The sequence below is a fragment of the Eschrichtius robustus genome, chromosome 3 (assembly GCF_028021215.1).
Source record: "Eschrichtius robustus isolate mEscRob2 chromosome 3, mEscRob2.pri, whole genome shotgun sequence".
NCBI lineage: Eukaryota > Metazoa > Chordata > Mammalia > Artiodactyla > Eschrichtiidae > Eschrichtius > Eschrichtius robustus.
Genome location: NC_090826.1, coordinates 115,196,821 through 115,221,387, shown reverse-complemented (window position 1 = coordinate 115,221,387; position 24,567 = coordinate 115,196,821). Strand labels below are relative to the sequence as shown.

At 43.2% G+C, this 24,567-nt stretch overlaps 1 protein-coding gene across 1 annotated transcript in view; it reads right to left on the bottom strand.

Annotated features, from left to right (window-relative positions):
• The window catches only part of LOC137760670 (Fc receptor-like protein 2), a 77,057-nt gene that overhangs the window by 5,264 nt on the left and 47,226 nt on the right, over positions 1 to 24,567 (bottom strand). Inside the window, exons 2-7 of the mRNA XM_068537594.1 lie at positions 22,356 to 22,475; positions 18,024 to 18,044; positions 15,072 to 15,222; positions 6,677 to 6,964; positions 5,961 to 6,245; positions 2,651 to 2,971 (exon numbers count right to left, since the gene is read on the bottom strand). Coding sequence (XP_068393695.1) covers positions 2,651 to 2,971; positions 5,961 to 6,245; positions 6,677 to 6,964; positions 15,072 to 15,222; positions 18,024 to 18,044; positions 22,356 to 22,475 — 1,186 coding nt within the window. The remainder of the gene's footprint in view (positions 1 to 2,650; positions 2,972 to 5,960; positions 6,246 to 6,676; positions 6,965 to 15,071; positions 15,223 to 18,023; positions 18,045 to 22,355; positions 22,476 to 24,567) is intronic.

Below are 24,567 nucleotides of genomic sequence, written 5' to 3'. Positions count from 1 at the left end.
CGTGGCTTTTTCCTTTTCTTCAGTTTGCACACCCAAATCCAATCAAGATACTCAGCAGAATAAAAGACCTTATGAATCAACATTCTCCTGAGGCGAGCGATCAAGATGGTTGAGTAGTAGGACATGAAGCTTACCTCCTCCCACAAACACATCAAAAATACATCTACTGATACATGTGGAATGATTCTCACAGAATATCTACTGAATGCTGGCAAAAGATCTCAGACTTCCAAAAGGGCAAGAAAATTTCCACGTAACCGGGTAGGACAAGATTCTCCTGAGAGGTCAGTTTTTGTGAAAACACACACACACACACACACACACACACACACATATATATGTATAAAATATAAAAACACATATACTCATTCATATATATTTATATATTCATAGAACATTTTAGAATTATCAGAATATTAACAGCAGTTACTTCTGAGTATTAAAATGTTAGCTAATTTTCATTTTCTTTTTTTGTATACTATTCTTTTTATAATATGCTTTATATTTGTAATTTAAGGAAATATTTTAAAAAGAAATTATTTAGGACCTAGTTTCTTCCCAAGTCACTTGGAAACAAAATTAAATACTGTACCCACATTTTATTTTCTTTTATTTATTTATTTAAAAAAATTTATTTATGTATTTTTATTTATTTTTAATTTTTGGCTGCATTGGGTCTTTGTTGCTGCGCGCGGGCTTTCTCTAGTTGCAGCAAGCGGTGTCTACTCTTTGTTGCAGTGCATGGGCTTCTCATTGTGGTGGCTTCTCTTGTCGTGGAGCACAGGCTCTAGGCACACAGGCTTCAGTAGTTGCAGTGCGCGAGCTTCAGTAGTTGTGGCACGCAGGCTCTAGAGTGCAGGCTCAGTAGTTGTGGCGCATGGGCTGAGTTGCTCCACGGCATGTGGGATCTTCCCAGACCAGGGCTCGAGCCCGTGTCCCCTGCATTGGCAGGCGGATTCTTAACCACTGCGCCACCAGGGAAGTCCCCACATTTTGTCTGTTTTATATGCCCACATGTCTACCATCAGATGTAGGGCCCATCTCAATTAATTCCTTGCTTGTTTCACCTCAGGAGCTGCTACATCTGCCCAAGGAAGTAGTATTGGGATCCCCAGGCAGTTCTGGAAGAGACTGGAAAAGCCAGGGCTGGGGCCAAGGTGTCAGTACGGAGGGAGAATTTCTTCAAGCTTGGCTTCTTTGGGAGCTGGATTTTGCCCCAGATGCAGGCACAGTTGAAACTTTGGCTCAGAAGAGCAATTTAGAGTCCTGTTGAGGGGAGCTGCAATAGAGCCGCAGGTAAACATTAAGGTCTGTCCAGAACTGTTGGACCAACCAGGCCTGGGAGGCTAAAAAGGAGAGAATCTGAGGCCTCTTCAGTCTCCAGTCTCTAGTCTCCATATCTTCAAAAAGAACTAGGCCAGAATGCTGTAGAGAAAGGGAAAATGGTGGTAAGAAGAGGGAGATCTGAAAAGGGATTTTCTGGACAAACTCACAGGGTCTCCCTGGAGAGGTGAGGCCCAGTATAGGAAGAAGGCCAAACCTGAGCCCCAGACCTGTCCCTCTCATGGAGACCATCCCAAATCAGTAAGCTGGAGCAGTCCCTGGGGCTTCTTCCTGGACTTTGCTCTTTCCAAAAGGTCTTTATGAGTGGTGAGTGTTCAATCTTGTCCCAACTCTGTGAGGAAGCTGGGCCAGGTATTATCCCACTTTTCTGACAGAGGTAATGAGCTTCAGAGAAGTTTGCTGCTTCTGTGGCTGGTAAGTGGGTGAGGCAGGCAGGTCTCAAGCTCTGCATAGCTGACTATAAATCCTGAATTCTTTCTGGTTTCCAAAGCTGATTCATTTCCCTGAATGAGCCACAGGCCTTTAGATGCTCCTAAAACTGGGTGTGGGCTCAATAGTTCTAAAGACCCTTCTTTTCACCACCTCTCAAGGGCTGCTTCTGCACTCCTGGCCCAGGGGACTGGGGTGCTCCGCCAGAGATAGGGTCTGCGGCTGGGCCTGAGGGAGCAGTCCCACTGGCTTCTGCTCTAGTCACAAGTGTTATAGAGGCTTTGGGATCTGCAGTGGGCTTGCTTTATTTCACTTCCACCCTCAGTTTGTGGCCTGGTTTCCTTGACGGACCCAGAGTCTTTCCAGTGTCCTTCCCATCCCCCACCTCCGTCCCATCAGGATCTTGAGAGAGAAGGAGCACTTGGATCTTCCCCACCCAGTGCTCCTTCTATTCTGGGATTCATTTTGATGAGTAGAGTTGTTTAGGGGAGAGAATGCAGAAGAGCTGCTGGGATTATAGAACAATATAAGCAGTGTGACCCGGATTAAAATCACTCAAACTGTGTAATGCTATGGTTTCATAATGATTTTCCTGGTATTATGGCCAAACTCATGGCTGTGAAAATGCCAACATCTTATCTTTTGAGGTGGCAGATACAGGCTAATAATAGCATGCATAAGAGAGTCCTTTATAATTCTGGACTACCTCATGTGAACTAACGGTGTTGTCCTGACCACATGCTAGTGTGGAATGGGTGAGTGGTTCTAAAGGTGGCAGGGGCGATGGTGAGTATCAAGGTGGATTGGAGGCAGCATAGAGAAGGGCCTCGGAGGCGGGTAAGCCAGTTCCCATGCCCCAGGCCCTGCCGTCACCCACCTTCACACACTGCGCCTGTATCCTCATCGTGCCCACAGTCAAAGGTCTCAACCTGTTCACATCCAGCCAGGGCCTCTTCTGTCCCATTGCACAGGGCTACCTGAATAAATACAGATTGGTCCTCTTCTGCCACTGGCAGATACAACATGCCTGCAGGTGTGTGCTTGGCTGCTCCACGGCCCAGCTCCCGGCGCACCACGGCCGCATCCTTCATGTCCCAGCCGTCATCGCACACAGTGCCCCAGCGACCTTCCTTTTCCACCTCCACCCGCCCGTTGCAGTGGTGGGCACCATTCACCAGGCGGATTTTAGGTGGATGTTCTGCAAACAGAAGGGGTCAGAGCGCATTCAGAAATGTCCTCTTGGGCTTCCCTGGTGGCGCAGTGGTTAAGAATCCACCTGCCAATGCAGGGGACACGGGTTCGAGCCCTGGTCCGGGAAGATCCCACATGCCTCAGAGCAACTAATCCTGTGCGCCACAACTACTGAGCCCGCGCTCTAGAGCCCGCGAGCCACAACTACTGAGCCCGTGTGCCAAAACTACTGAAGCCTGCGTGGCTAGAGCCCGTGCTCCGCAACAAGAGAAGCCACTGCAATGAGAAGCCTGTGCACCGCAACTAGAGAAAGCCCTCAAGAAGCAACGAAGACCAAACGCAGACAAAATTTAAAAAAAATAAACAAATTAAAAAAAAAAAGAAAGAAAGAAAGAAATGTCCTCTTAGGGCAGTTCCCAGTGTTAAGAGAGGTTGTTTGATAGTGGTGGTGATATGTGGTGTGGGGGTAGGGGGCTTGCTGAGTTGGGAACCACAGAGCTTTGCTCTATCCCACGCTATTACCATCTCCTAAGAGCATCCCACCCCACCTAAGGCCCTCACTCAAAGACATCTAGGAAAAGTTTTGCTTTCTGAAAACAAAGGAATATGGGCACATAGAGACTTATGGTTTGATTCTTATGAGCTCAGAAAGATCTTAGAGAAAGAGGAGGTTAGAACTAGATCTTTCCCAGAAATGGACACCGAGGCTTAGAATAGGGAAAGGCCTAGAATAGGTCAATTGAGTTACTCAGTTTTCTTTTGCTCCACGCTGTTACTGACTTCACCAATCACAGGCTCATGTTCTCTGCAGAAGGAAAGGGGTGAACACATCACACAGACCGGTCAATCCATAATCTCTGCCTATTTATTTGGTTTTTGTTTTTTAAACTGGAGTAATGTGTAAAGAGACTCTTTTCTCTGGGATATCTAGCAAAAAGGAGGGATATAAACCTGGAGATGTCAGTGGCCAGCTTTGCCTGTCTGAGAATTAAGCTCATGGAGAAATGCAGGGGGAAGAGGGGAGGCAAAGACAGATTGCTTGGCCAGTTGCACATTAGGCCATGTCCATACCTGACCCTTCCCACCAATTTCATTTCTTTTTTTTTTTGGACCAAGCCCTTTTGTATGGGATTTCTGTCATTAACAACCAAAATGCCACATCTTACACAGTCAATTACCAAGTTCTTGGCAAAGCCTCTGTAAAAAGCTAAATTTAAAAGAATTATAGGTAATAATGTGAATATGATTCTCAAAAACTAATAGATTAAAAAGAGCAAACATATGTAAGACTCTATAGAAACTGAATAAATCAAGCAGCTAGCTTAATTTAATAAAAAAATAAATATTGAACTTTGTATATCCTAAACAGAAAATTCACGTTCTTTTCAAATTCCATTTATAGTATCTAGAAAACTGTTGACTGTGTGTTAGGTCATAAAGAAATTCTCAGTAAATCCCCAATGTAAAAATTATGCAGACCATATTCTTTGATAAAATTTAATACAAGGATAATAAAAAAAAATCTATAATGAAAAGTTTTTAAAAAAGAAATCTATAAGAAATTAATAAAATAGAGGATAAAACTGTATTCATAAGAAATTGTTGTCTCAAGTTATAAAATAAATATGTGAAACATATTTCACATGCTTAGACAAATTAGACAAATAAAAATATTATGCATCAAAACTTGTAGGATGAGATAAAATGGTACTGAGAAGAAACCACACAGTTTTAAATGCATTTATTAGGAAACAAATAAAGATGAAAAATGAATAAGACACTAAAGAACCACATAAAATAAACTTAAAAAGGAAGAAAGATGTACTGAAGTTAAGGAGAAATAAATGAATTAGAAAACCAAACACCAAATAGATTTGAATAAAAAAAAAAAAAAAAACCTGGCTCTTTAAAAAGAGGAATAAAGACAAACCTCTGGCAAATATGATTAAGAAAGGGGTCACACAAACCAGAAATGAGAAGAGAGCATAATCACATCTGTAAAGGCTGTCTGAAAATTCGATGAGAATACTATGTATTAAATTTGGGTAAAATCATCCAAATTGTTTTAACAAAGGACAGAAAATTTGGAGAATAATAGAAAAGAAGATTTGACAATGGAGGTAAAGATCTAACAGGCTCAGAATGTTGTTTGGGCTAGTTCCAAAGACTTATCAAATAGCACATAATTCCAATATGGTTTTAAGCTGCAGGGCACAGAAAATATGGAAAACCTCTGAAAACATTCTTATGAGGCTAACCTATCCCTGAAACCAAAACTAGTTCAAAAAATAAAACTCACTTTTAAATAAAGATGCAAACATTTGAAATAAATATTAGTAAGTTGTATGTAGCTGCTACCTATGATGATATAACAACTAAGAAGGGTTTATAGCAGGGATTCAATAATTGTTCCGTATTAGGAAATCTATTAATGCACTTCTCCACAATAATAAATTAAAGGGAAAAAAATTATATAACCATCATATTAAAATAGTGGCAGGGAGCAAAGTTTTTCAATTCTGTAGCCCTAGCCTAAAGTTCTATCTTTGCACCTATTAGCTGTGTGACGGTGGGCAAGTTACTTATTCTAAATATTGGTTTCCTCATTAGTAAAATGAGAATTGTTAATGGAGATTAAATGAGATAATCCTAGTAAAGTTTTGAATCCGAGAATCTGGTTTATTCATTGGGTCTCTACTTTTTCCTTAAGTCTGTACAAGGTTTGGTTGTAACGCCTTGCTCGCTGAGAGCTCTGAGTGCACACTTACCCCACTTCCAGTACTGCCTTGATCCTAGTACAGTACCTATTTCACACCTATCTGATGAGGTTAAGTGACAGGGAAACAGGAAGGCCAGCGATGCTATTGTTTAGACCAATGAGAAGGAGAGGCTGGGAGAGCTGACAGCCTCTCTAGGCTAGCTTCGATTCCCTGAGGGAGAGGAAAATCCATGGAAAGGGCGCACAAGACATGGTTTGGCATAATGGCAGCTAGTACTGTGGAAGGAGATGTTGGACATGTCTTTCCCGTGACGTTGGGCCCCCAGGCCGTTGTCGGCTTCGCAGGCGTAGTTACCAGAACGCCCTGTGGTCAGAGAGAGGCTGAAGGATGCCCTTCCTCCGAAAGGCGCCGAGGTGCTCCCCAGGGTGACATTTTCATGATAAAACCGGTATAGGATGGGGGGAGATGCTCTCTTGTCCTCACAGCGAAGCTCCACCACGTCCCCAGTGAAGGCCTGGGCCCCAGAAGTACTGAAAGTGAGGACAGGATGTGACACTGGAACTGATAAAGGCAGGACCCTCCATCAAAGAGGGTCTCTCGTGCCGGCACAGACTTATAACCCACTCCATCCTTACCCAGGTGTCCACACAGTATCCCTCGAGCCCCAGGGATTCTTTCCCGCTGTCGCACCTCCTGATCTAACACTGCAGAGACAGTTCCCGTAGAGTTTTGATAAGTTCTGGAGCGCGTGCCTCTGGCCGTGCCACGTAGCCTGCCTCCTGTCTCCCCTTGCCATCCTCCTTTAGCTCTTCTGCCACTGTAGCCACTGCCACCGCCGCCACCACCATGGCGGTAACAATCCTAGCATGTTCAGATGGCCTCTTAACCTCTTCACGGCCCTGTTCCGTATCATCCTTGGACCATCCTCACTGCCACAGAAGGAAACTGACCCCAGTCGGGACTCTCTGGCTAATTAGGAGAGTGCTACTTACTTCTCACAGAGACGTTCACCGCCTCGCTCTGGATGATGCCGTAGCCGTTGTCAGCTGTGCAGTAGTAGCCCCCTGCGTGGCCCTCCCTGATAACAGGGATCTCCAGCTCTGCTCTCTGGGAACGCTGACTTTTCTGCCCCAGACTCTCCCTCGTGTCCTCTCTGTGCCAGGAGAATGTGGTGTCCCCTGTGCCTTCAGCCACAGAGCAGACAAGGACCGGCATCTTCCCTTCGACCGCCTGGTCCCCCTGGGGCTGGGTCTCCAGGAACACTCCAGACATGGGGATTCCTGTGTAAACATAAGAGGGCAGGTGAGGGCCTGATGTGGAGGTTGTTACCACCTGCTGAGCGTTATGGCAGGTGGAGCCGGTAGAACCTGGTTGAGGTAGGAAATGTAGCAAGGTGCTTAAAAGGGCAAACACTGGTGCCAGAGTGCCTGGCTTTAAATTCCAGCTGTGCCATTTATTTGCTGGGTTCCCTTGGGCAGGCCATTTAACAGCTCTGTGCTTTCAGTTCCTCATGTGTAAAATGGGGATGACAGTAGTATCCATTTTACAGATACTTTCACCCTACTTCACAGGCTTGCTGTGAGGACTAAACATAAAACTGCTCTGAGCAGTGCCTTCCTAGTACTTGGTAAACTTTTTTTTTTTTTTTAAACATCTTTATTGAAGTATAATTGCTTCACAATGGTGTGTTAGCTTCTGCTTTATAACAAAGTCACTCAGCTACACATATACACACGTTCCCATATCTCCTCCCTCCTGCATCTCCCTCCCTCCCACCCTCTCCATCCCACCGCCCCAGGTGGTCACAAAGCACCGAGCTGATCTACCTGTGCTATGCGGCTGCTTCCCACTAGCTATCTATTTTACATTTGGTAGTGTATATATGTCCATGACACTCTCTCACCCTGTCACATCTCACCCCTCCCCCTCCCCATATCCTCAAGTCCATTCTTTAGTAGGTCTGTGTCTTTATTCCCATCTTGCCACTAGGTTCTCCATGACATTTTTTTTTTTCCTTAGATTCCATATATATGTGTTAGCACACTGTATTTGTTTTTCTCTTTCTGACTTACTTCACTCTGTATGACAGACTCTAACTCCATCCACCTCATTACAAATACCTCCATTTCATTTCTTTTTATGGCTGAGTAATATTCCATTGTATATATGTGCCACATCTTCTTTATCCATTCATCCGATGATGGACACTTAGGTTGCTTCCATGTCCTGGCTATTGTAAATAGAGCTACAATGAACATTTTGGTACATGACTCTTTTTGAATTATGGTTTTCTCAGGGTATATGCCCAGTAGTGGGATTGCTGGGTCGTATGGTAGTTCTATTTGTAGTTTTTTAAGGAACCTCCATACTGTTCTCCATAGTGGCTGTATCAATTTACATCCCCACCAACAGTGCAATAGGGTTCCCTTTTCTCCACACCCTCTCCAGCATTTATTGTTTGTAGATTTTTTGATGATGGCCATTCTGACCGGTGTGAGATGATACCTCATTGTAGTTTTGATTTGCATTTCTCTAATGATTAATGATGTTGAGCATTCTTTCATGTGTCTGTTGGCCATCTGTATATCTTCTTTGGAGAAATGTCTATTTAGGTCTTCTGCCCATTTTTGGATGGGGTTCTTTGTTTTTTTGTTATTGAACTGCATGAGCTGCTTGTAAATCTTGGAGATTAATCCTTTGTCAGTTGCTTCATCTGCAAATATTTTCTCCCATTCTGAGGGTTGTCTTTTGGTCTTGTTTATGGTTTCCTTTGCTGTGCAAAAGCTTTTAAGTTTCATTAGGTCCCATTTGTTTACTTGTGTTCTTATTTCCATTTCTCTAGGAGCTGGGTCAAAAAGGATCTTGCTGTGATTTATGTCATAGAGTGTTCTGCCTATGTTTTCCTCTAAGAGTTTGATAGTGTCTGGCTTTACACTTAGGTCTTTAATCCATTTTGAGTTTATTTTTGTGTATGGAGTTAGGGAGTGTTCTAATTTCATTCTTTTACATATAGCTGTCCAGTTTTCCCAGCACCACTTATTGAAGAGGCTGTCTTTTCTCCACTGTATATGCTTGCCTCCTTTATCAAAGATAAGGTGACCATATGTGCGTGGGTTTATCTCTGGGCTTTCTATCCTGTTCCATTGATCTATATTTCTGTTTTTGTGCCAGTACCAAACTGTCTTGATTACTGTAGCTTTGTAATATAGTCTGAAGTCAGGGAGCCTGATTCCTCCAGCTCCATTTTTCGTTCTCAAGATTGCTTTGGCTATTTGGGGTCTTTTGTGTCTCCATACAAATTGTGAAATTTTTTGTTCTAGTTCTGTGAAAAATGCCAGTGGTAGTTTGATAGGGATTGCATTGAATCTGTAGATTGCCTTGGGTAGTAGAGTCATTTTCACAATGTTGATTCTTCCAATCCAAGAACATGGTATATCTCTCCATCTATTTGTATCATCTTTAATTTCTTTCATCAGTGTCCTATAATTTTCTGCATACAGGTCTTTTGTCTCCTTAGGTAGGTTTATTCCTAGATATTTTATTCTTTTTGTTGCAATGGTAAACGGGAGTGTTTTCTTAATTTCACTTTCAGATTTTTCATCATTAGTATATAGGAATGCAAGAGATTTCAGTGCATTAATTTTGTATCCTGCTACTTTACCAAATTCATTGATTAGCTCTAGGAGTTTTCTGGTGGCAGTTTTAGGATTCTCTATGTATAGTATCATGTCATCTGCAAATAGTGACAGCTTTACTTCTTCTTTTCCGATTTGGATTCCTTTTATTTCTTTGTCCTCTCTGATTGCTGTGGCTAACACTTCCAAAACTATGTTGAATAATAGTGGTGAGAGTGGGCAACCTTGTCTTGTTCCTGATCTTAGTGGAAATGGTTTCAGTTTTTCACCATTGAGGACAATGTTGGCTGTGGGTTTGTCATATATGGCCTTTATTATGTTGAGGAAAGTTCCCTCTATGCCTACTTTCTGCAGGGCTTTTATCATAAATGGGTGTTGAATTTTGTCGAAAGCTTTCTCTGCATCCATTGAGATGATCATATGGTTTTTCTCCTTCAATTTGTTAATATGATGTATCACGTTGATTGATTTGCGTATATTGAAGAATCCTTGCATTCCTGGAATAAACCCCACTTGATCATGGTGTATAATCCTTTTAATGTGCTGTTGGATTCTGTTTGCTAGTATTTTGTTGAGGATTTTTGCATCTATGTTCATCAGTGATATTGGCCTGTAGTTTTCTTTCTTTGTGACATCTTTGTCTGGTTTTGGTATCAGGGTGATGGTGGCCTCGTAGAATGAGTTTGGGAGTGTTCCTCCCTCTGCAATATTTTGGAAGAGTTTGAGAAGGATAGGTGCTAGCTCGTCTCTAAATGTTTGATAGAATTCGCCTGTGAAGCCATCTGGTCCTGGGCTTTTGTTTGTTGGAAGATTTTTAATCACAGTTTCAATTTCAGTGCTTGTGATTGGTCTGTTCATATTTTCTATTTCTTCCTGGTTCAGTCTTGGCAGTTTGTGCATTTCTAAGAATCTGTCCATTTCTTCCAGGTTGTCCATTTTATTGGCATAGAGTTGCTTGTAGTAATCTCTCATGATCGTTTGTATTTCTGCAGTGTCAGTGGTTACTTCTCCTTTTTCATTTCTAATTCTACTGATTTGAGTCTTCTCCCTTTTTCTCTTGATGAGTCTGGCTAATGGTTTATCAATTTTGTTTATCTTCTCGAAGAACCAGCTTTTAGTTTCATTGATTTTTGCTATTGTTTCCTTCATTTCTTTTTCATTTATTTCTGATATGATCTTTATGATTTCTTTCCTTCTGCTAGCTTTGGGGTTCTTTTGCTCTTCTTTCTCTAATTGCTTTAGGTGCAAGGTTAGGTTGTTTATTCGAGATGTTTCCTGTTTCTTGAGGTAGGCTTGTATTGCTATAAACTTCCCTCTTAGCACTGCCTTTGCTGCATCCCATAGGTTTTGGGTCGTCGTGTCTCCATTGTCATTTGTTTCTAGGTATTTTTTGATTTCCCCTTTGATTTCTTCAGTGATCACTTCGTTATTAAGTAGTGTATTGTGTAGCCTCCATGTGTTTGTATTTTTTAGAGATCTTTTCCTGTAATTGATATCTAGTCTCATAGCGTTGTGGTCGGAAAAGATACTTGATACGATTTCAATTTTCTTAAATTTACCAAGGCTTGATTTGTGACCCATGATATGATCTATCCTGGAGAATGTTCCATGAGCACTTGAGAAAAATGTGTATTCTGTTGTTTTTGGGTGGAATGTCCTATAAATATCAATTAAGTCCATCTTGTTTAATGTATCATTTAAAGCTTGTGCTTCCTTTTTTATTTTCATTTTGGATGATCTGTCCATTGGTGAAAGTGGGGTGTTAAAGTCCCCTACTATGATTGTGTTACTGTCGATTTCCCCTTTTATGGCTGTTAGTATTTGCCTTATGTATTGAGGTGCTCCTATGTTGGGTGCATAAATATTTACAATTGTTATACTTTCCTCTTGGATCGATCCCTTGATCATTATATAGTGTCCTTCTTTGTCTCTTGTAATAGTCTTTATTTTAAAGTCTATTTTGTCTGATATGAGAATTGCTACTCCAGCTTTCTTTTGATTTCCATTTGCATGGAATATCTTTTTCCATCCCCTCACTTTCAGTCTGTATGTGTCTCTAGGTCTGAAGTGGGTCTCTTGTAGACAGCATATATATGGGTCTTGCTTTTGTATCCATTCAGCCAGTCTGTATCTTTTGGTGGGAGCATTTATTCCATTTACATTTAAGGTAATTATCGATATGTATGTTCCTATTCCCATTTTCTTAGATATTTTGTGTTTGTTATTGTAGGTGTTTTCCTTCTCTTGTGTTTCTTGCCTAGAGAAGTTCCTTTAGCATTTGTTGTAAAGCTGGTTTGGTGGTGCTGAACTCTCTCAGCTTTTGCTTGTCTGTAAAGGTTTTAATTTCTCCATCAAATCTGAATGAGATCCTTGCTGGGTAGAGTAACCTTGGTTGTAGGTTTTTCTCCTTCATTACTTTAAGTATATCCTGCCACTCCCTTCTGGCTTGCAGAGTTTCTGCTGAAAGATCAGCTGTTAACCTTATGGGGATTCCCTTGTGTGTTATTTGTTGTTTTTCCCTTGCTGCTTTTAATATGTTTTCTTTATATTTAATTTTTGATAGTTTGATTAATATATGTCTTGGCGTGTTTCTCCTTGGATTTATCCTGTATGGAGTCTCTCTGTGCTTCCAGGACTTGATTAACTATTTCCTTTCCCATATTAGGGAAGTTTTCAACTATAATCTCTTCAAATATTTTCTCAGTCCCTTTCTTTTTCTCTTCTTCTTCTGGGACCCCTATAATTCGAATGTTGGTGTGTTTAATGTTGTCCCAGAGGTCTCTGAGACTGTCCTCAGTTCTTTTCATTCTTTTTTCTTTATTCTGTTCTGCAGCAGTGAATTCCACCATTTTGTCTTCCAGGTCACTTATCCGTTCTTCTGCCTCAGTTATTCTGCTATTGATCCCGTCTAGAGTATTTTTAATTTCATTTATTGTGTTTTTCATCGTTGCTTGGTTCCTCTTGGTTTCCTCTTCATTTGTTAGGTCTGGTGTGTTTTGACCCTGCTCCTTCACCTGCTGTGTGGTTTTTTGTCTTCTCATTTTGCTTATCTTACTGTGTTTGGGGTCTGCTTTTCACAGGCTGCAGGTTCGTAGTTCCCGTTGTTTTTGGTATCTGTCCCCAGTGGCTAAGGTTGGTTCAGTGGGTTGTGTAGGCTTCCTGGTGGAGGGGACTAGTGCCTGTGTTCTGGTGGATGAGGTTGGATCTTGTCTTTCTGGTGAGCACGTCCACATCTGGTGGTGTGTTTTGGGGTGTCTGTGGCCTTATTATGATTTTAGGCAGCCTCTCTGCTAATGGATGGGGCTGTGTTCCTGTCTTGCTAGTTGTTTGGCATAGGGTGTCCAGCACTGTAGCTCGCTGGTCGTTGAGTGAAGCTGGGTCTTGGTGTTGAGATGGAGATCTCAGAGATTTTCACCGTTTGGTATTACGTGGAGCTGGGAGGTCTCTTGTGGACCAGTGTCCTGAAGTTGGCTCTCCCACCTCAGAGGCACAGCCCTGATGCCTGGCTGGAGCACCAAGAGCCTTTCATCCACCCTGCTCAGAATAAAAGGGAGAAAAAAATAGAAAGAAAGAAAGAAAGAAAGAAAGAAAGAAAGAAAGAAAGAGGATAAAATAAAGTAAAATAAAGCTATTATAATAAAAAATAAGAAAAAAATTATTAAGAATAAATGTATTCAGAAAAAATTTTTTTTAATTTTTAAAAATAGATTTATTAATTTTTATAGTAAAAAATAAGAAAAAAATTATTAAGAAAAAAATTTTTTAAGAAAAAATTTTTTTAATTTTTTAAAATAAAAAATATGAAAAAACTTATTAAAAATTTTTTTTTTAATTTCTAAAAATAGAAAATAAGGAAAAAATTATTAAGAAAACATTTATTTGGAAAAAAACAAAAAACAAAACAAAAAAAAAACGCGGACGGACCTAACCCTAGGACTAATGGTGAAAGCAAAGCTATACAGACAAAATCTCACCCAGAAGCATACACCTATACACTCACAAAAAAAGGAAAAGGGGAAAAATTAATATATCCTGCTCCCAAAGTCCACCTCTTGAATTTGGGGTGATTCGTTGTCTATTCAGGTATTCAACAGATGCAGGCACATCGAGTTGTTTGTGGAGCTTTAATCCGCTGCTTCTGAGGCTGCTGGGAGAGATTTCCCTTTCTCTGTTCGTACAGCTCCCAGGGTTCAGCTTTGGATTTGGACCCACCTCTGCATGTAGGTCGCCTGAGGGCGTCTTTTCCCTGCCCAGACAGAACGGGGTTAAGGGAGCAGCTGCTTCGGGGGCTCTGGCTCACTCAGGCCGGGGGGAGGGAGGGGTACGGAGGAGACGGGGCGAGCCTGCGATGGCAGAGGCGTCGTGACGTTGCAGCAGCCTGAGGCGCGCAGTGCGTTCTCCCGGGGAATTTGTCCGGGGATCACGGGACCCTGGCAGTGGCGGGCTGCACAGGCTCCCGGGAGGGGCGGTGTGGAGAGTGACCTGTGCTTGCACACAGGCTTCTTGGTGGCGGCAGCAGCAGCCTTAGCGTCTCCTGCCTGTCTCTGGGGTCCGCACTGATAGCCGTGGCTCACGCCCGCCTCTGGGGTCCGCGCTGATAGCCGCAGCTCGTGCCCGTCTCTGGAGTTTGTTTAGGCGGCGCTCTGAATCCCCTCTCCTTGCGCGCCACGAAACAAAGCGGCAAGAAAAAGTCTCTTGCCTCTTCGGCAGCTGCAGACTTTTTCCCGGACTCCCTCCCGGCTAGCACCGAAGCCCGAGCCTCAGCTCCCATCCCCCGCCCGCCCCGGCGGGTGAGCAGACAAGCCTCCTGGGCTGGTGAGTGCTGCTCGGCACCGATCCTCTGTGCGGGAATCTCTCCACTTTGCCCTCCACACCCCTGTGGCTGTGCTCTCCTCCGTGGCTCCAAAGCTTCCCCCCTCTGCCACCCGCAGTCTCCGCCCACGAAGGGGCTTCCTAGTGTGTGGAAACCTTTCCTGCTTCACAGCTCCCTCCCACTGGTGCAGGTCCCGTCCCTATTCTTTTGTCTCTGTTATTTCTTTTTTCTTTTGCCCTACCCAGGTACGTGGGGATTTTCTTGCCTTTTGGGAGGTCTGACATCTTCTGCCAGCGTTCAGTGGTTGTTCTGTAGGAGCAGTTCCACGTGTAGATGTATTTCTACTGTATCTGTGGGAAGGAAGGTCATCTCCGCGTCTTACTCTTCCGCCATCTTGCCCCTCCCCCGGTAAACTTTCTACAAGTCTTCCCCTCTGCAAATATTTCCGAGCATCAGAGGGGTTCTGAATTGAGTACAACAGCTTGGGTTCAGGCTTAGCATTTAGTAAACTTTTTATAAATGCTGGGGATCGTTATTGTTGCTTCTGTCATCATCATCATCATCATCATCTCATCATCATTATCACCATCATCACTTTGTTCCTTCATGGCTCTACCTGGGTTAAATGTTCCTTCTAGTTAGGGGTCATTCTCTGCAGACAGAGACCATGATTTATTTATCTCTTGGTTCACTGAGCATACTTCAGTGCTAGGCATACATAAATGCTCCAGAGAGGGATTATTTTCTGAGAGGGAGAGCAAAGCTATTGGGAAATGATGCCATGGTAGCAGTTAATAAAGCAGAACCCAGATGGGTCATTGTAGCCCCCACACCCACGGGGATGTGGGAAGCACAGTTGAAAGGACAAACGCAGGTCTGAATAGGAGCTACTGTTCTTCTCTGCCCCACCCAGCCCGGCAGTCCAGCACTGATGTTCAATCTGCACTTGTATATAGGATCGGTCACTCTGCTTTGGGACACTGTGAGATGTTGTCATCGCTTCACACCAGGAATATCCTGAGTCTTCCTTCCGTATTGATGAGATCCAAAACTCTGGTGAGCGCCAGTCTGACCTCAGGGTGTGGCCATCCTTGAAGAAGAAAGAACCAGCCACCACACTGCTCTGTGACCCAGCCCTACAGCCTTGGGCTTTTTTGGGGGAAATTTTTCAGTTGGCAATGGAGCTAGAAATTATTAAAAATCAATTTGGAATTGTAGCACATTGGGATGAATTGCAGAGAAAATGTTTGTTGTTCTGATAAAAATCTTAATCCCAGGCCTGAACTTTGGATCATTCCCCTTCAGTGTAAAACAGAGGTGGTGTCAGACATGAAGGAATGGAATGGAGAAAGAGACTGGACTTGAGAGGGTTTGCTTAGGCTGTCTGCCCAGCTCACCCTTCCAGCCACAAATTTATGGTGGAGGGAAGGAGTGCCAGCTCTCAGGGTCTTCTCTCATTGTGTCAAGATCCAGTCTTCAAAGTGGGATCTGTGAAAACTCTAATTCAAAAAGATACATGCACCCCGAAGTTCATAGCAGCACTATTTACAATAGCCAAGACACAGAAGCAACCTAAATGTCCAACGACAGATGAATGGATAAAGAAGATGTCGTATATACAATACAATATATACAATGGAATACTACTACTCAGCCATAAAAAAGAGTGAAATAATGTCATTTGTAGCAACATGGATGGACCCAGAGATTATCAGACTAAGTGAAGTAAGTCAGAGAGACAAATATCATATGATATCACTTATATGAGGAATCTAAAATATGATACAAATGGACTTATTTACAAAATAGAAACAGACCCACAGACATAGAAAACAAATTTATGGTTACCAAAGGGGAAAAGGGGAGAAGGATAAATTAGGAGTTTGGGATTAGCAGATACAAACTATTATATATAAAATAGATAAACAACAAGGTCCTACTATATAGCATAGGGAACTATATTCAATATATTGTAATAACCTATAATGAAAAGGAATATGAAAAAGAATATATATGTTACGTATATCAGTTATATATGTATAACTGAATCACTCTGCTGAAAACCAGAATCTAACAGAAAATAAGAAATCAACTATACTTCAATTTTAAAAACATGCAAAGCGGGATCCATAAGGAGGTGGAGAAAAAGCATTTAGAGCTTTCGTATTATATTAAACATTGTCTCATCTTTCCTCATTAAAACATTTTCTGTGTTTTTAAAAAATTTTTAAATTTATTTACTTTTTTGGGCTGCATTGGGTCTTCGTTGCTGCGTGTGGCTTTCTCTAGTTGCAGGGAGTGGAGGCTACTCTTCGTTACGGTGCGTGGGCTTCTCATTGCGGTGCCTTCTCTTGTTGTGGAGCTCGGACTCTAGGCGCATGAGCTTCAGTAGTTGTGGCACGTGAGCTCAGTAGTTGTGGCTTGGGGGTTCTAGAGCACAGGCTCAGTAGTTGTGGCACACGGGCTTAGTTGCTCTGTGGCATGTGGAATCTTCCCGGACCAGGGCTCGAACCCGTGTCCCCTGCATTGGCAGGCGGATTCTTAACAACTGCACCACCAGGAAAGCCCCAAAATGTTCTGTTTTTGTGTATGTTTTACAACATTCACCATCAATATAGGGATCTATATCTATGTAATACATTTAAAGTGCATGCTGAAAATTTTTTTCTTGATAGAGCAAAGTGATCAAATAAGTTCAGAGACAACTACTATATACTTTTTAGCCACTTTGAAAGTTCCACCATTAGACTAGGAGGTTGGGGTGGAGGGCAAGGGGGCATAAATATTGATAAAGAAAAAGAAGTCTTAAGCCCTCCTGGAGGCCAAAAGTTTTCTTCCTCCACATTGAGACTGGGTAAGTTTTCCAGTAAAGATTATAGAGATGAAATCTATTTGATTAAAGAAATACTTGAGAAATAAGATTTATGTGACCAACTTGGTAATAATGACAGGGCAAGAGAGAATAAGAAATGATGACTCCAGGTTACACTGAGCCTGGAACAAGGATTGGACCATAAGTGGCCTTTAACGTTGACATATTACTTACAGACCCTTTCCCTAGAGGAAGGTACAATTGTACATATGCACACATTTTACCATGATTTCAGGGAGTTCACTGGATCCTATGGGGCTGATTCAGAGACCCTCTAATGTGTTAAGAACACTCTTGCTTAAAATTATGTTAGATATAATGGAATTTATATCATCAGACATAAAAGTACTAGATTTATAAGTATCACTTCCCCTCCTTATAATAGAATGAATACTCTCTCAAAGGAATGATTCAGGAAGAAAATGTAACTTTCCAGTCTAATATAAAACAAAGCTTTCCTCTTTATTTCATTACATTAGAATTCTAATTTAAAAAAAAAGGAAAGGAAGGAAAACAAGTTAGGCACAGGTAGTTTGCAATCCAAATAAAAGACTGAGGGAAGTTCTTGTTTGATGCAGAGCATCTCCCTAGCCCACTGGTGTTCTCTCTGTTATAAATATTTTTCCATCACTGCCTCCAGTGCTTCTGGTGGAGGCCGTTGAGCTCCTGTGGCCAGAACCAGGAGAACATTTTCCCAACAGTACATTGCATTGTTTGCTTTTCCTTCACAGTTAACTTCTTTCCTGTCCCAGGGCTTAATAGTAAAGGGAAAAGAATTCATTGCCTTGGAGGGTCAGGGTAGGGTCTTTCGCCCATCAAGCAGGCAGGTAACAAAGATGAATGTGACACTGGAGTATTCCTGCCCTGGCTGGGACTAGGGTGAGACACTGGCCTCCTGCTCTCTTTACCCCAGTCCAGACCCTGATCCCTGGGAGGCTGGGAGAGGCGGTACCTTCCTTGCATGGAAGAATAAGTATGATTCCCAGAGACTGAAAAGAACGAAAAAGCAAGTAACTCACCTGACTGCACCCTGAGAGGAGCTGTGAGAGAAGAGTCAGAGAGTTACCACAGGACCAGGATAAAGATCTTTTTTAAAAAAGTTATAACCCTCTAAGAACCTTCCCAACAACTCTCTTCTCCCCTTTCTTTCTATCCCTTCTTTCCTCTACCCCCATCCTCCCTTCCCTTCTATCCTCCCTCCCTCAGTTCCTGTCTTTATTTTCCCTCCTATTTTTCCCCTCCATCTTTCCTTCTTCCCTGACTTGCAAGCAACACTCTCATAGAATCAAACACTTGTTTTGTAAGACCCACAGTTTATAAATACAGTCCATCTCACTTACCAGAAGTTGGTTATTTTGTAGGTAAAATCTCAGAAGTTTCGTGATTTATTTTCTCCTCTTCCACTTTCTCTTTTTAAGACTTTTTTTTTTTTTTTTTGAGATATTTTGCCTGCCTGGTGGCAACACACAAGCCAGGAAGGGCCAGGAAGGAAATGGAGGTGTCCTCTCACATCTAGTTGACACTGTTTCTCCCTTTTTCCCTGTTTACATCTAGTACTGTATTTGCATCCATATACAAGAGTCATATTATTCAGCAAAAACCACAATCTCATCTCATCATCTTTGAAGCCTCTCCAAAATTTAAGTCTAGGAAAGTTAGAACTTAGCCAAAAATGTGGTAGCTTGAAGTGGAAGTGGGGTTGGGGGCAGAGTAGGATTTAAATGGGCTAGAAATAGAATTTACCCGAACAGAAAATTCCTTTGATGTCCTTTTAAGAAGTTTTCCAATTTTCCTAGAGATCAAAGTAGAAATGGTTATTAAACAAAGGGAGAAGGCATCAGTATTTGGAAAAGAAACTCACAGTACTTTGTTTTTCCTGGGAACCCTGCTCTGCTCAGTACCCATCTGCATTTTACCTATCGGTCCTGAGTTAGAAGCTGAAGCCCATCCCTACTCATCCCAGCAGAAGAAGAAGAGGTTCTGGGATGCCCAGGCACAGGTGGTTCTGCCCTGTCTGCCCCCAAATCCTGCTCCAGCATCCTACCCACCAAGGACCAGAAGCAATGGCCACAGCAACATGAGGTTGGAGGCAAGAAGTTCTCCCAGTGACAGGTGCAGCTCAGGTCCTAAAGCAGAATCCACAGACTATCCCCATGGACTGGGAAGCCGGGATTGGGCACTGTGGTTCAGCAGGGATTTTATAGAAACAGAAAAAACGGAAGTAGGAAAGCTCTCTGTTTGACGATCAGCATTGTCCCCACCCCCAGCCCCACATATGCTGAGAAAATAAATGTTCTTCTTTACAGGGTTTCTTACATATGTGTGTATTGATTAGAAATTCTCCTTAAAATGTAAGATGTCTTCACCTTATAGCTAAAGTCCCTCTAGGGAAGCTTTCCAACTTGTTTTGACTTTGCTGATTTAGTTCTGTACCTGCTAAAATTCAAATTACCTGCATGGTCTCTTTCAAAGGGAAAGCCCCCTTACTACTCAGAATGCATGGTCTGTTATGCAATTCCTAATATTGTGACACTACGCTAACACTTCATGGATGCCGCTCTTTGGAGATCTGCCCAGACCACATGAAGAAATAAATAAGCATTTGTTAAAAATAATGGTGGATTAGGATGATATTAGTTGGTATTATGTAGTCCGGGGACTCAGGAAGATACAGATTCTGCCCAACCCAAGTCATCCCTGCCCATGGGATGTTCCAGACGGGTACAAGCAGAATGGAAGAAGTAATACACCCTATGGTATTAACCTTGAGGCATTAGCCCCAAATTACTTTACAGTGTTCTGAAGAGCTTTAACACACACAGGACAGGTCACATCTGTCTCCTCACACTCCAAAGTTCAAGAATAAATTTTGAAAGAGAGCTCTTATATCAGGCTGGAAATAGAATCAGCCTAGTGCTTAAAAGAAGAGACTTTAATGAAAGGACTGACTCACAGAGATGGGGACAGGGTTGAAACAACAAACTAAACATGATGGGTCACCCCGAGGCCAGTCACAGTGGGACACTGTTTCAGCTGAAGAAGCAGCGTGAAGAAGCAAGGGGAGGAAGGAGAGTTACAAGAGCCCAGTGAGAACTGGAGTCACCAAGGAGGGGCTGCCAGGTGGAGCTGTGACTGTGGAAGGATGAAACTACTGCTGGAGATGAGACACTGAAACTGAGAGGGAGGGGGAGAATGCCCTGGCCTCACCTTGCTGCCTGGTCTCCCCTTAGCACCTCCTACTGATGGAGTCCAACTGTACACCAGAGAGGCTGGCTGATGCAGTCTGCAGGGGTCAGCATCCCAGGGCACAGAGCAGCAGAGAAGGGCAGAGCATGGGTCTGGGGTGGGGTGAGAGTGGCTCAAATCGAGAGTAACTAGTGTAGACCTAAATGGGGGGAAAAAAGGTTATACCAGCATTAGAAGCTCCTTCCCAGCAAAAACCTTTCTTTTTCCATGTTCCCCACCTGATACTGTCAATGTGTGGGTTGTTGAGATGAGACCAGGAAGATATTTGGGTGAGGCAAAACTGAGGACCTTGATCATCCTCAGTCAGCCACACTAGGGAGGAATATTGACAATGGAATAAACAAGGCAAATGAACTCTTCTTCACTAGCAATTTCTTGGCTGACAAATGGCCCCTGTACATGGAGGGCAAGGAGAGACCAAAGAAAGAGGTAGACCACTCCACACGGGTACGTGACAGGTTTAATAAGCAAGGCAACTTACTCACGAGGCTTGTCTTGGGTGGCCACAAGTGAGTGATTTTTGCCCTTACCCACCATATCTTGAGTTTATTTAGATTTATTTATTTATTTATTTATTTATTTATTTATTTATTTATTTATTTATTTATTTATTTATGGCTGTGTTGGGTCTTCGTTTCTGTGCGAGGGCTTTCTCCAGTTGCGGCAAGCGGGGGCCACTCTTCATCGCGGTGCGCGGGCTTCTCACTCTCGCGGCCTCTTGTTGCGGAGCACAAGCTCCAGACGCGCAGGCTCAGTAGTTGTGGCTCACGGGCCTAGTTGCTCCGCGGCATGTGGGATTATTTAGAGGCCTTAACTGGGTTTAGGCATATATACTGTCAAGACAGTCTCAAGAACACATTGCTCTCTCAAAGGCTGTGTCCTTGAAAATGGCTCCCACTGTGGGAGCACAGGGAGGGGGTGAGGCGCCTACGATTGTCCGGGTCCGGTTCTTGGGTCAAGTGGCAGTCATGTGCTCTGGTTATTTCTTCCAACATTTTACCCCTCGTGATCGACTCTTACAACTTCACACAGCCCCCTCTCCCACGATGTGCGCTGAGTGGTCAGCAAGGGGTCTCATCAGCGTGGAGGTGGCTCATTTAGTGGTTATCTGGCTGCACCAGAGTCAGATACCACAGCAGTAATACGGGCACCTGTAAGAGGAAACACAGATCAAGATAATGATTCCTAAAATAATTAACATTTCTTCCACGAAGAGCCCCATGATTCAAACCACTGATTTACTAAGCCCCTAGGCTGGGGGTCCGATCACTCAGGATGTTTGCTTACTTGTGTTTTTATATGATTTAAAGATGATAACATTAGCAGATCCAGCTCTGAACATACAACACTTTTTGGATCATGGCACCAGGTTTCTCCCTGTGAGGCAGTAATAATGTTCAAGGCTATTTTATTTTGGAGAGCAACTTTTCTCCTCCATTGAGAGCATTTCAGTGTTTGGTAAGGACAGGCTTTGCTGGCTGTCATTTAAGGCTTGCTGGGTGAAATTTGTAAGGACTTCTATATATGCTGTAATGTCCTCCAGGCCAATGGAGGGAACATAGACAGCAGCCAAACTGACCGTACTAATGGAAAACAGAACATGCCCACCTGACCTCGAGGAGAATGAGGTTGGCAGCTTTAGGAACTTGACTTGGCTGTGCCCTGGGTGAGACAGCACTGCCAGGCATGAGGAGATGGTCTGGGGGTAGGATATGCCAGACCAGAACCCTTACCTTTTCTCCTCTTTTAATGGTGTGTATCCCATTCCAGCTACAGTGTGTTTCAACAAGTCCAGTTTGTAGCAGGACAATTGGACCCCAATGGAGATCTAGTAGTTCTCCCTCACCCAGGGGTGCAAAGTATCTCACCCATTCTGGTGGGACTGAGACAGGAAGACAAGAATGCAGCCATTTTGGAAAAGGACCAGGGAACGGCCTTGGGCAAAACAGGCCTTGCCAGCTAAAGAACAAAGGCCCTGGGGAGCAGAGTTCCAGAGACAAAAAACTAGGCTCCCAGGAATAAAAAGTTAGCTTTATCTCTGTTACGCTAATGAGTGTACCTGGTTGCCAGAAGACAAGAAACTCAACTATAAATTTTAAACTTACCTCTTCCTGTGCTTTCTTGCAGAAAAGTCTCATGCATTTCTTTCCCCTCACAGAAGCACTCCCTATTCCTGATAGCCACCCTTTGATCACCTGCTGCAGATCAAAGAAGTCTGATGATTTCTGGAAATGAGACAAAACCTCACTTTTGTTATAAAAGCAACTTGCCCCTTCTACTGGGGGAGCTGGCACTTTTTTTCTGCCTTTGCCCTTCTGCGCAAGTTATCTCTTTTAATAAAAAGCTTTGCTTGCCTAAGAATCTTGTGGAGGCCATATTCAATTCTATGATATTGCTGTCTAAGAATCTGGAAAGGGCCCGATGACAAGATGTCCCACTGAAAATTTCAGTGGACAATTCCTTACCTAGGCGTGATGGGGCTTGATGTTCTCAGCAGCATAGCTCATTGATCCAATGGCTGTTTCTCGTGATTCCCATACCTTTATGATATTTAGTGCCTCAGCAGGGGTCCCCAGTCTGGCATATAGGGCAACAGGCCCTGCTGGTTAATCATTCAAACGTATGAAAGCCTGGGACATGACTTTGGTCCACTCAGCCAAGGTGGGTTTACCTGTTAGTAATTTAATCTGCTGTTTTAATATTCTATTTTTCTTTTTTATTAACCTGCTGCTTGCAGGTTATAGGGGAGATGGAACCTCCATTTAAGGTCTTGTTCTTCTTCCCATATCATGACTTTTGAAATGTGACCCTTATATAATGTCTATTTGATGAGGGTACCTTTACATGGTTCTCAGCTTCTTTAATCCGCTAATGGTGGTAGCCTGATTTGCTTGGCAATAGGAAAGAGCTTGAGTTAAGCCAGACACAGTATACACACAAACCAAGGCATATTTAGAAGCCTCACTCAGAGGGAGGGGGGCAATATAATCAATCTGTCAATCCCTCACCAATTGGGAACTCTGCTGGATGGTTCCAGACTACTTTGGCAGTTGCCTTGGATGTTGTTTAGAGTACACAAAACATGCTGTTACTGTATTAACCAAGTCACTATATTTTAAAGGCAACCTGGCATCCTTGGCACTATGCCATCCTACCCAGGTGTTGCGCTGGCCACTCTTTTTATGCACTCAATCTGCTTTATCTACTGAAGGGTCAGTTGCTAGGGCTTGTACCTAAGCTAGGGCGACAGCTTCCTGATTGCCAAGAGATGTCAGTGTCTGATGAGCTGGAACATGGAAGACAGTGAGGATGGCCTCAGGCTCTTGCAGGTGAACCCAAATGTCTTTCCACATACCCTGACCCCCAAGGGCTTACTTATGATCGTCCACCCCTTGGCTCCCCATTGTTCAAGCCATAGGGTTAATCCCATTAGAAAAGCCCAGTAGTCAGTACAAGGGGTTAATGGCCCGAGTTCATGAATGATCGCCAGCCAAACTGCTTGACACTAGCCCACTGGCTGCTGTGTTTGCAGGCATCTGAATACCAGACATAGAGGGAATTTTTTTCATTCACTTTTTTTTTATTCCTGTGGTAGCAGGGGGCTACCACAGGAATAGAGGAGTGGTATTTGGAGAATCTACATACGTTACAAGGCCTAGTAGTGCCCGCATTTTTAGAGACAGTGGGCTGGCAGATAAGGTGCTCCTTTGCTGCAAATATGCTGCAGCTTAGTTAGAGTGGGGGTTTGAGCCATGGCAGAGGTGGGTTGATGGAACATATTTTTAATCCACGCCCTGATAGGAAGGGAAGTTCTTACCGTGATGTGCTTTTCCTTTGTGAGATGCCGTACCTTGAGGAGTGCTGTGTACACTGCTAGGGGCTGTTGCTCTGTGGGAGTCTATCAGGTTTCTGCCTCCTTCCAGAATCCTAAGTATACTTTCTCCTTCTTTTGTCTCTGCCACAGTGCCTAACTCACACCTTCCAGAATCACCGATACATCTAACTCAAATGGTAGCCCCGCTCGGGAGATGCCCAGAGCTTTAATTTGTTTCATTAGTATTTTTGCCTTCTCAAAGGTGGCTTGCTGCTCTGATCCCCAGCCCCCCATATGCCTTCTTTTTACTAGGCAGTATAAGGGACAGAGGCACTGTGCCGGGGGGAATAAAAGTCTTCCCAAACCCCCAAATCCCTGCAAAGGTTTTCATCTCTTTTACATTCTTAGGAGTTCGATAGGCTTGCATCTTATCAATTACAGCTTCTGGGACAGCGCACATCTTACCTGACCAAACAACTTCCAAAACTTCATGGTAGTGCCTA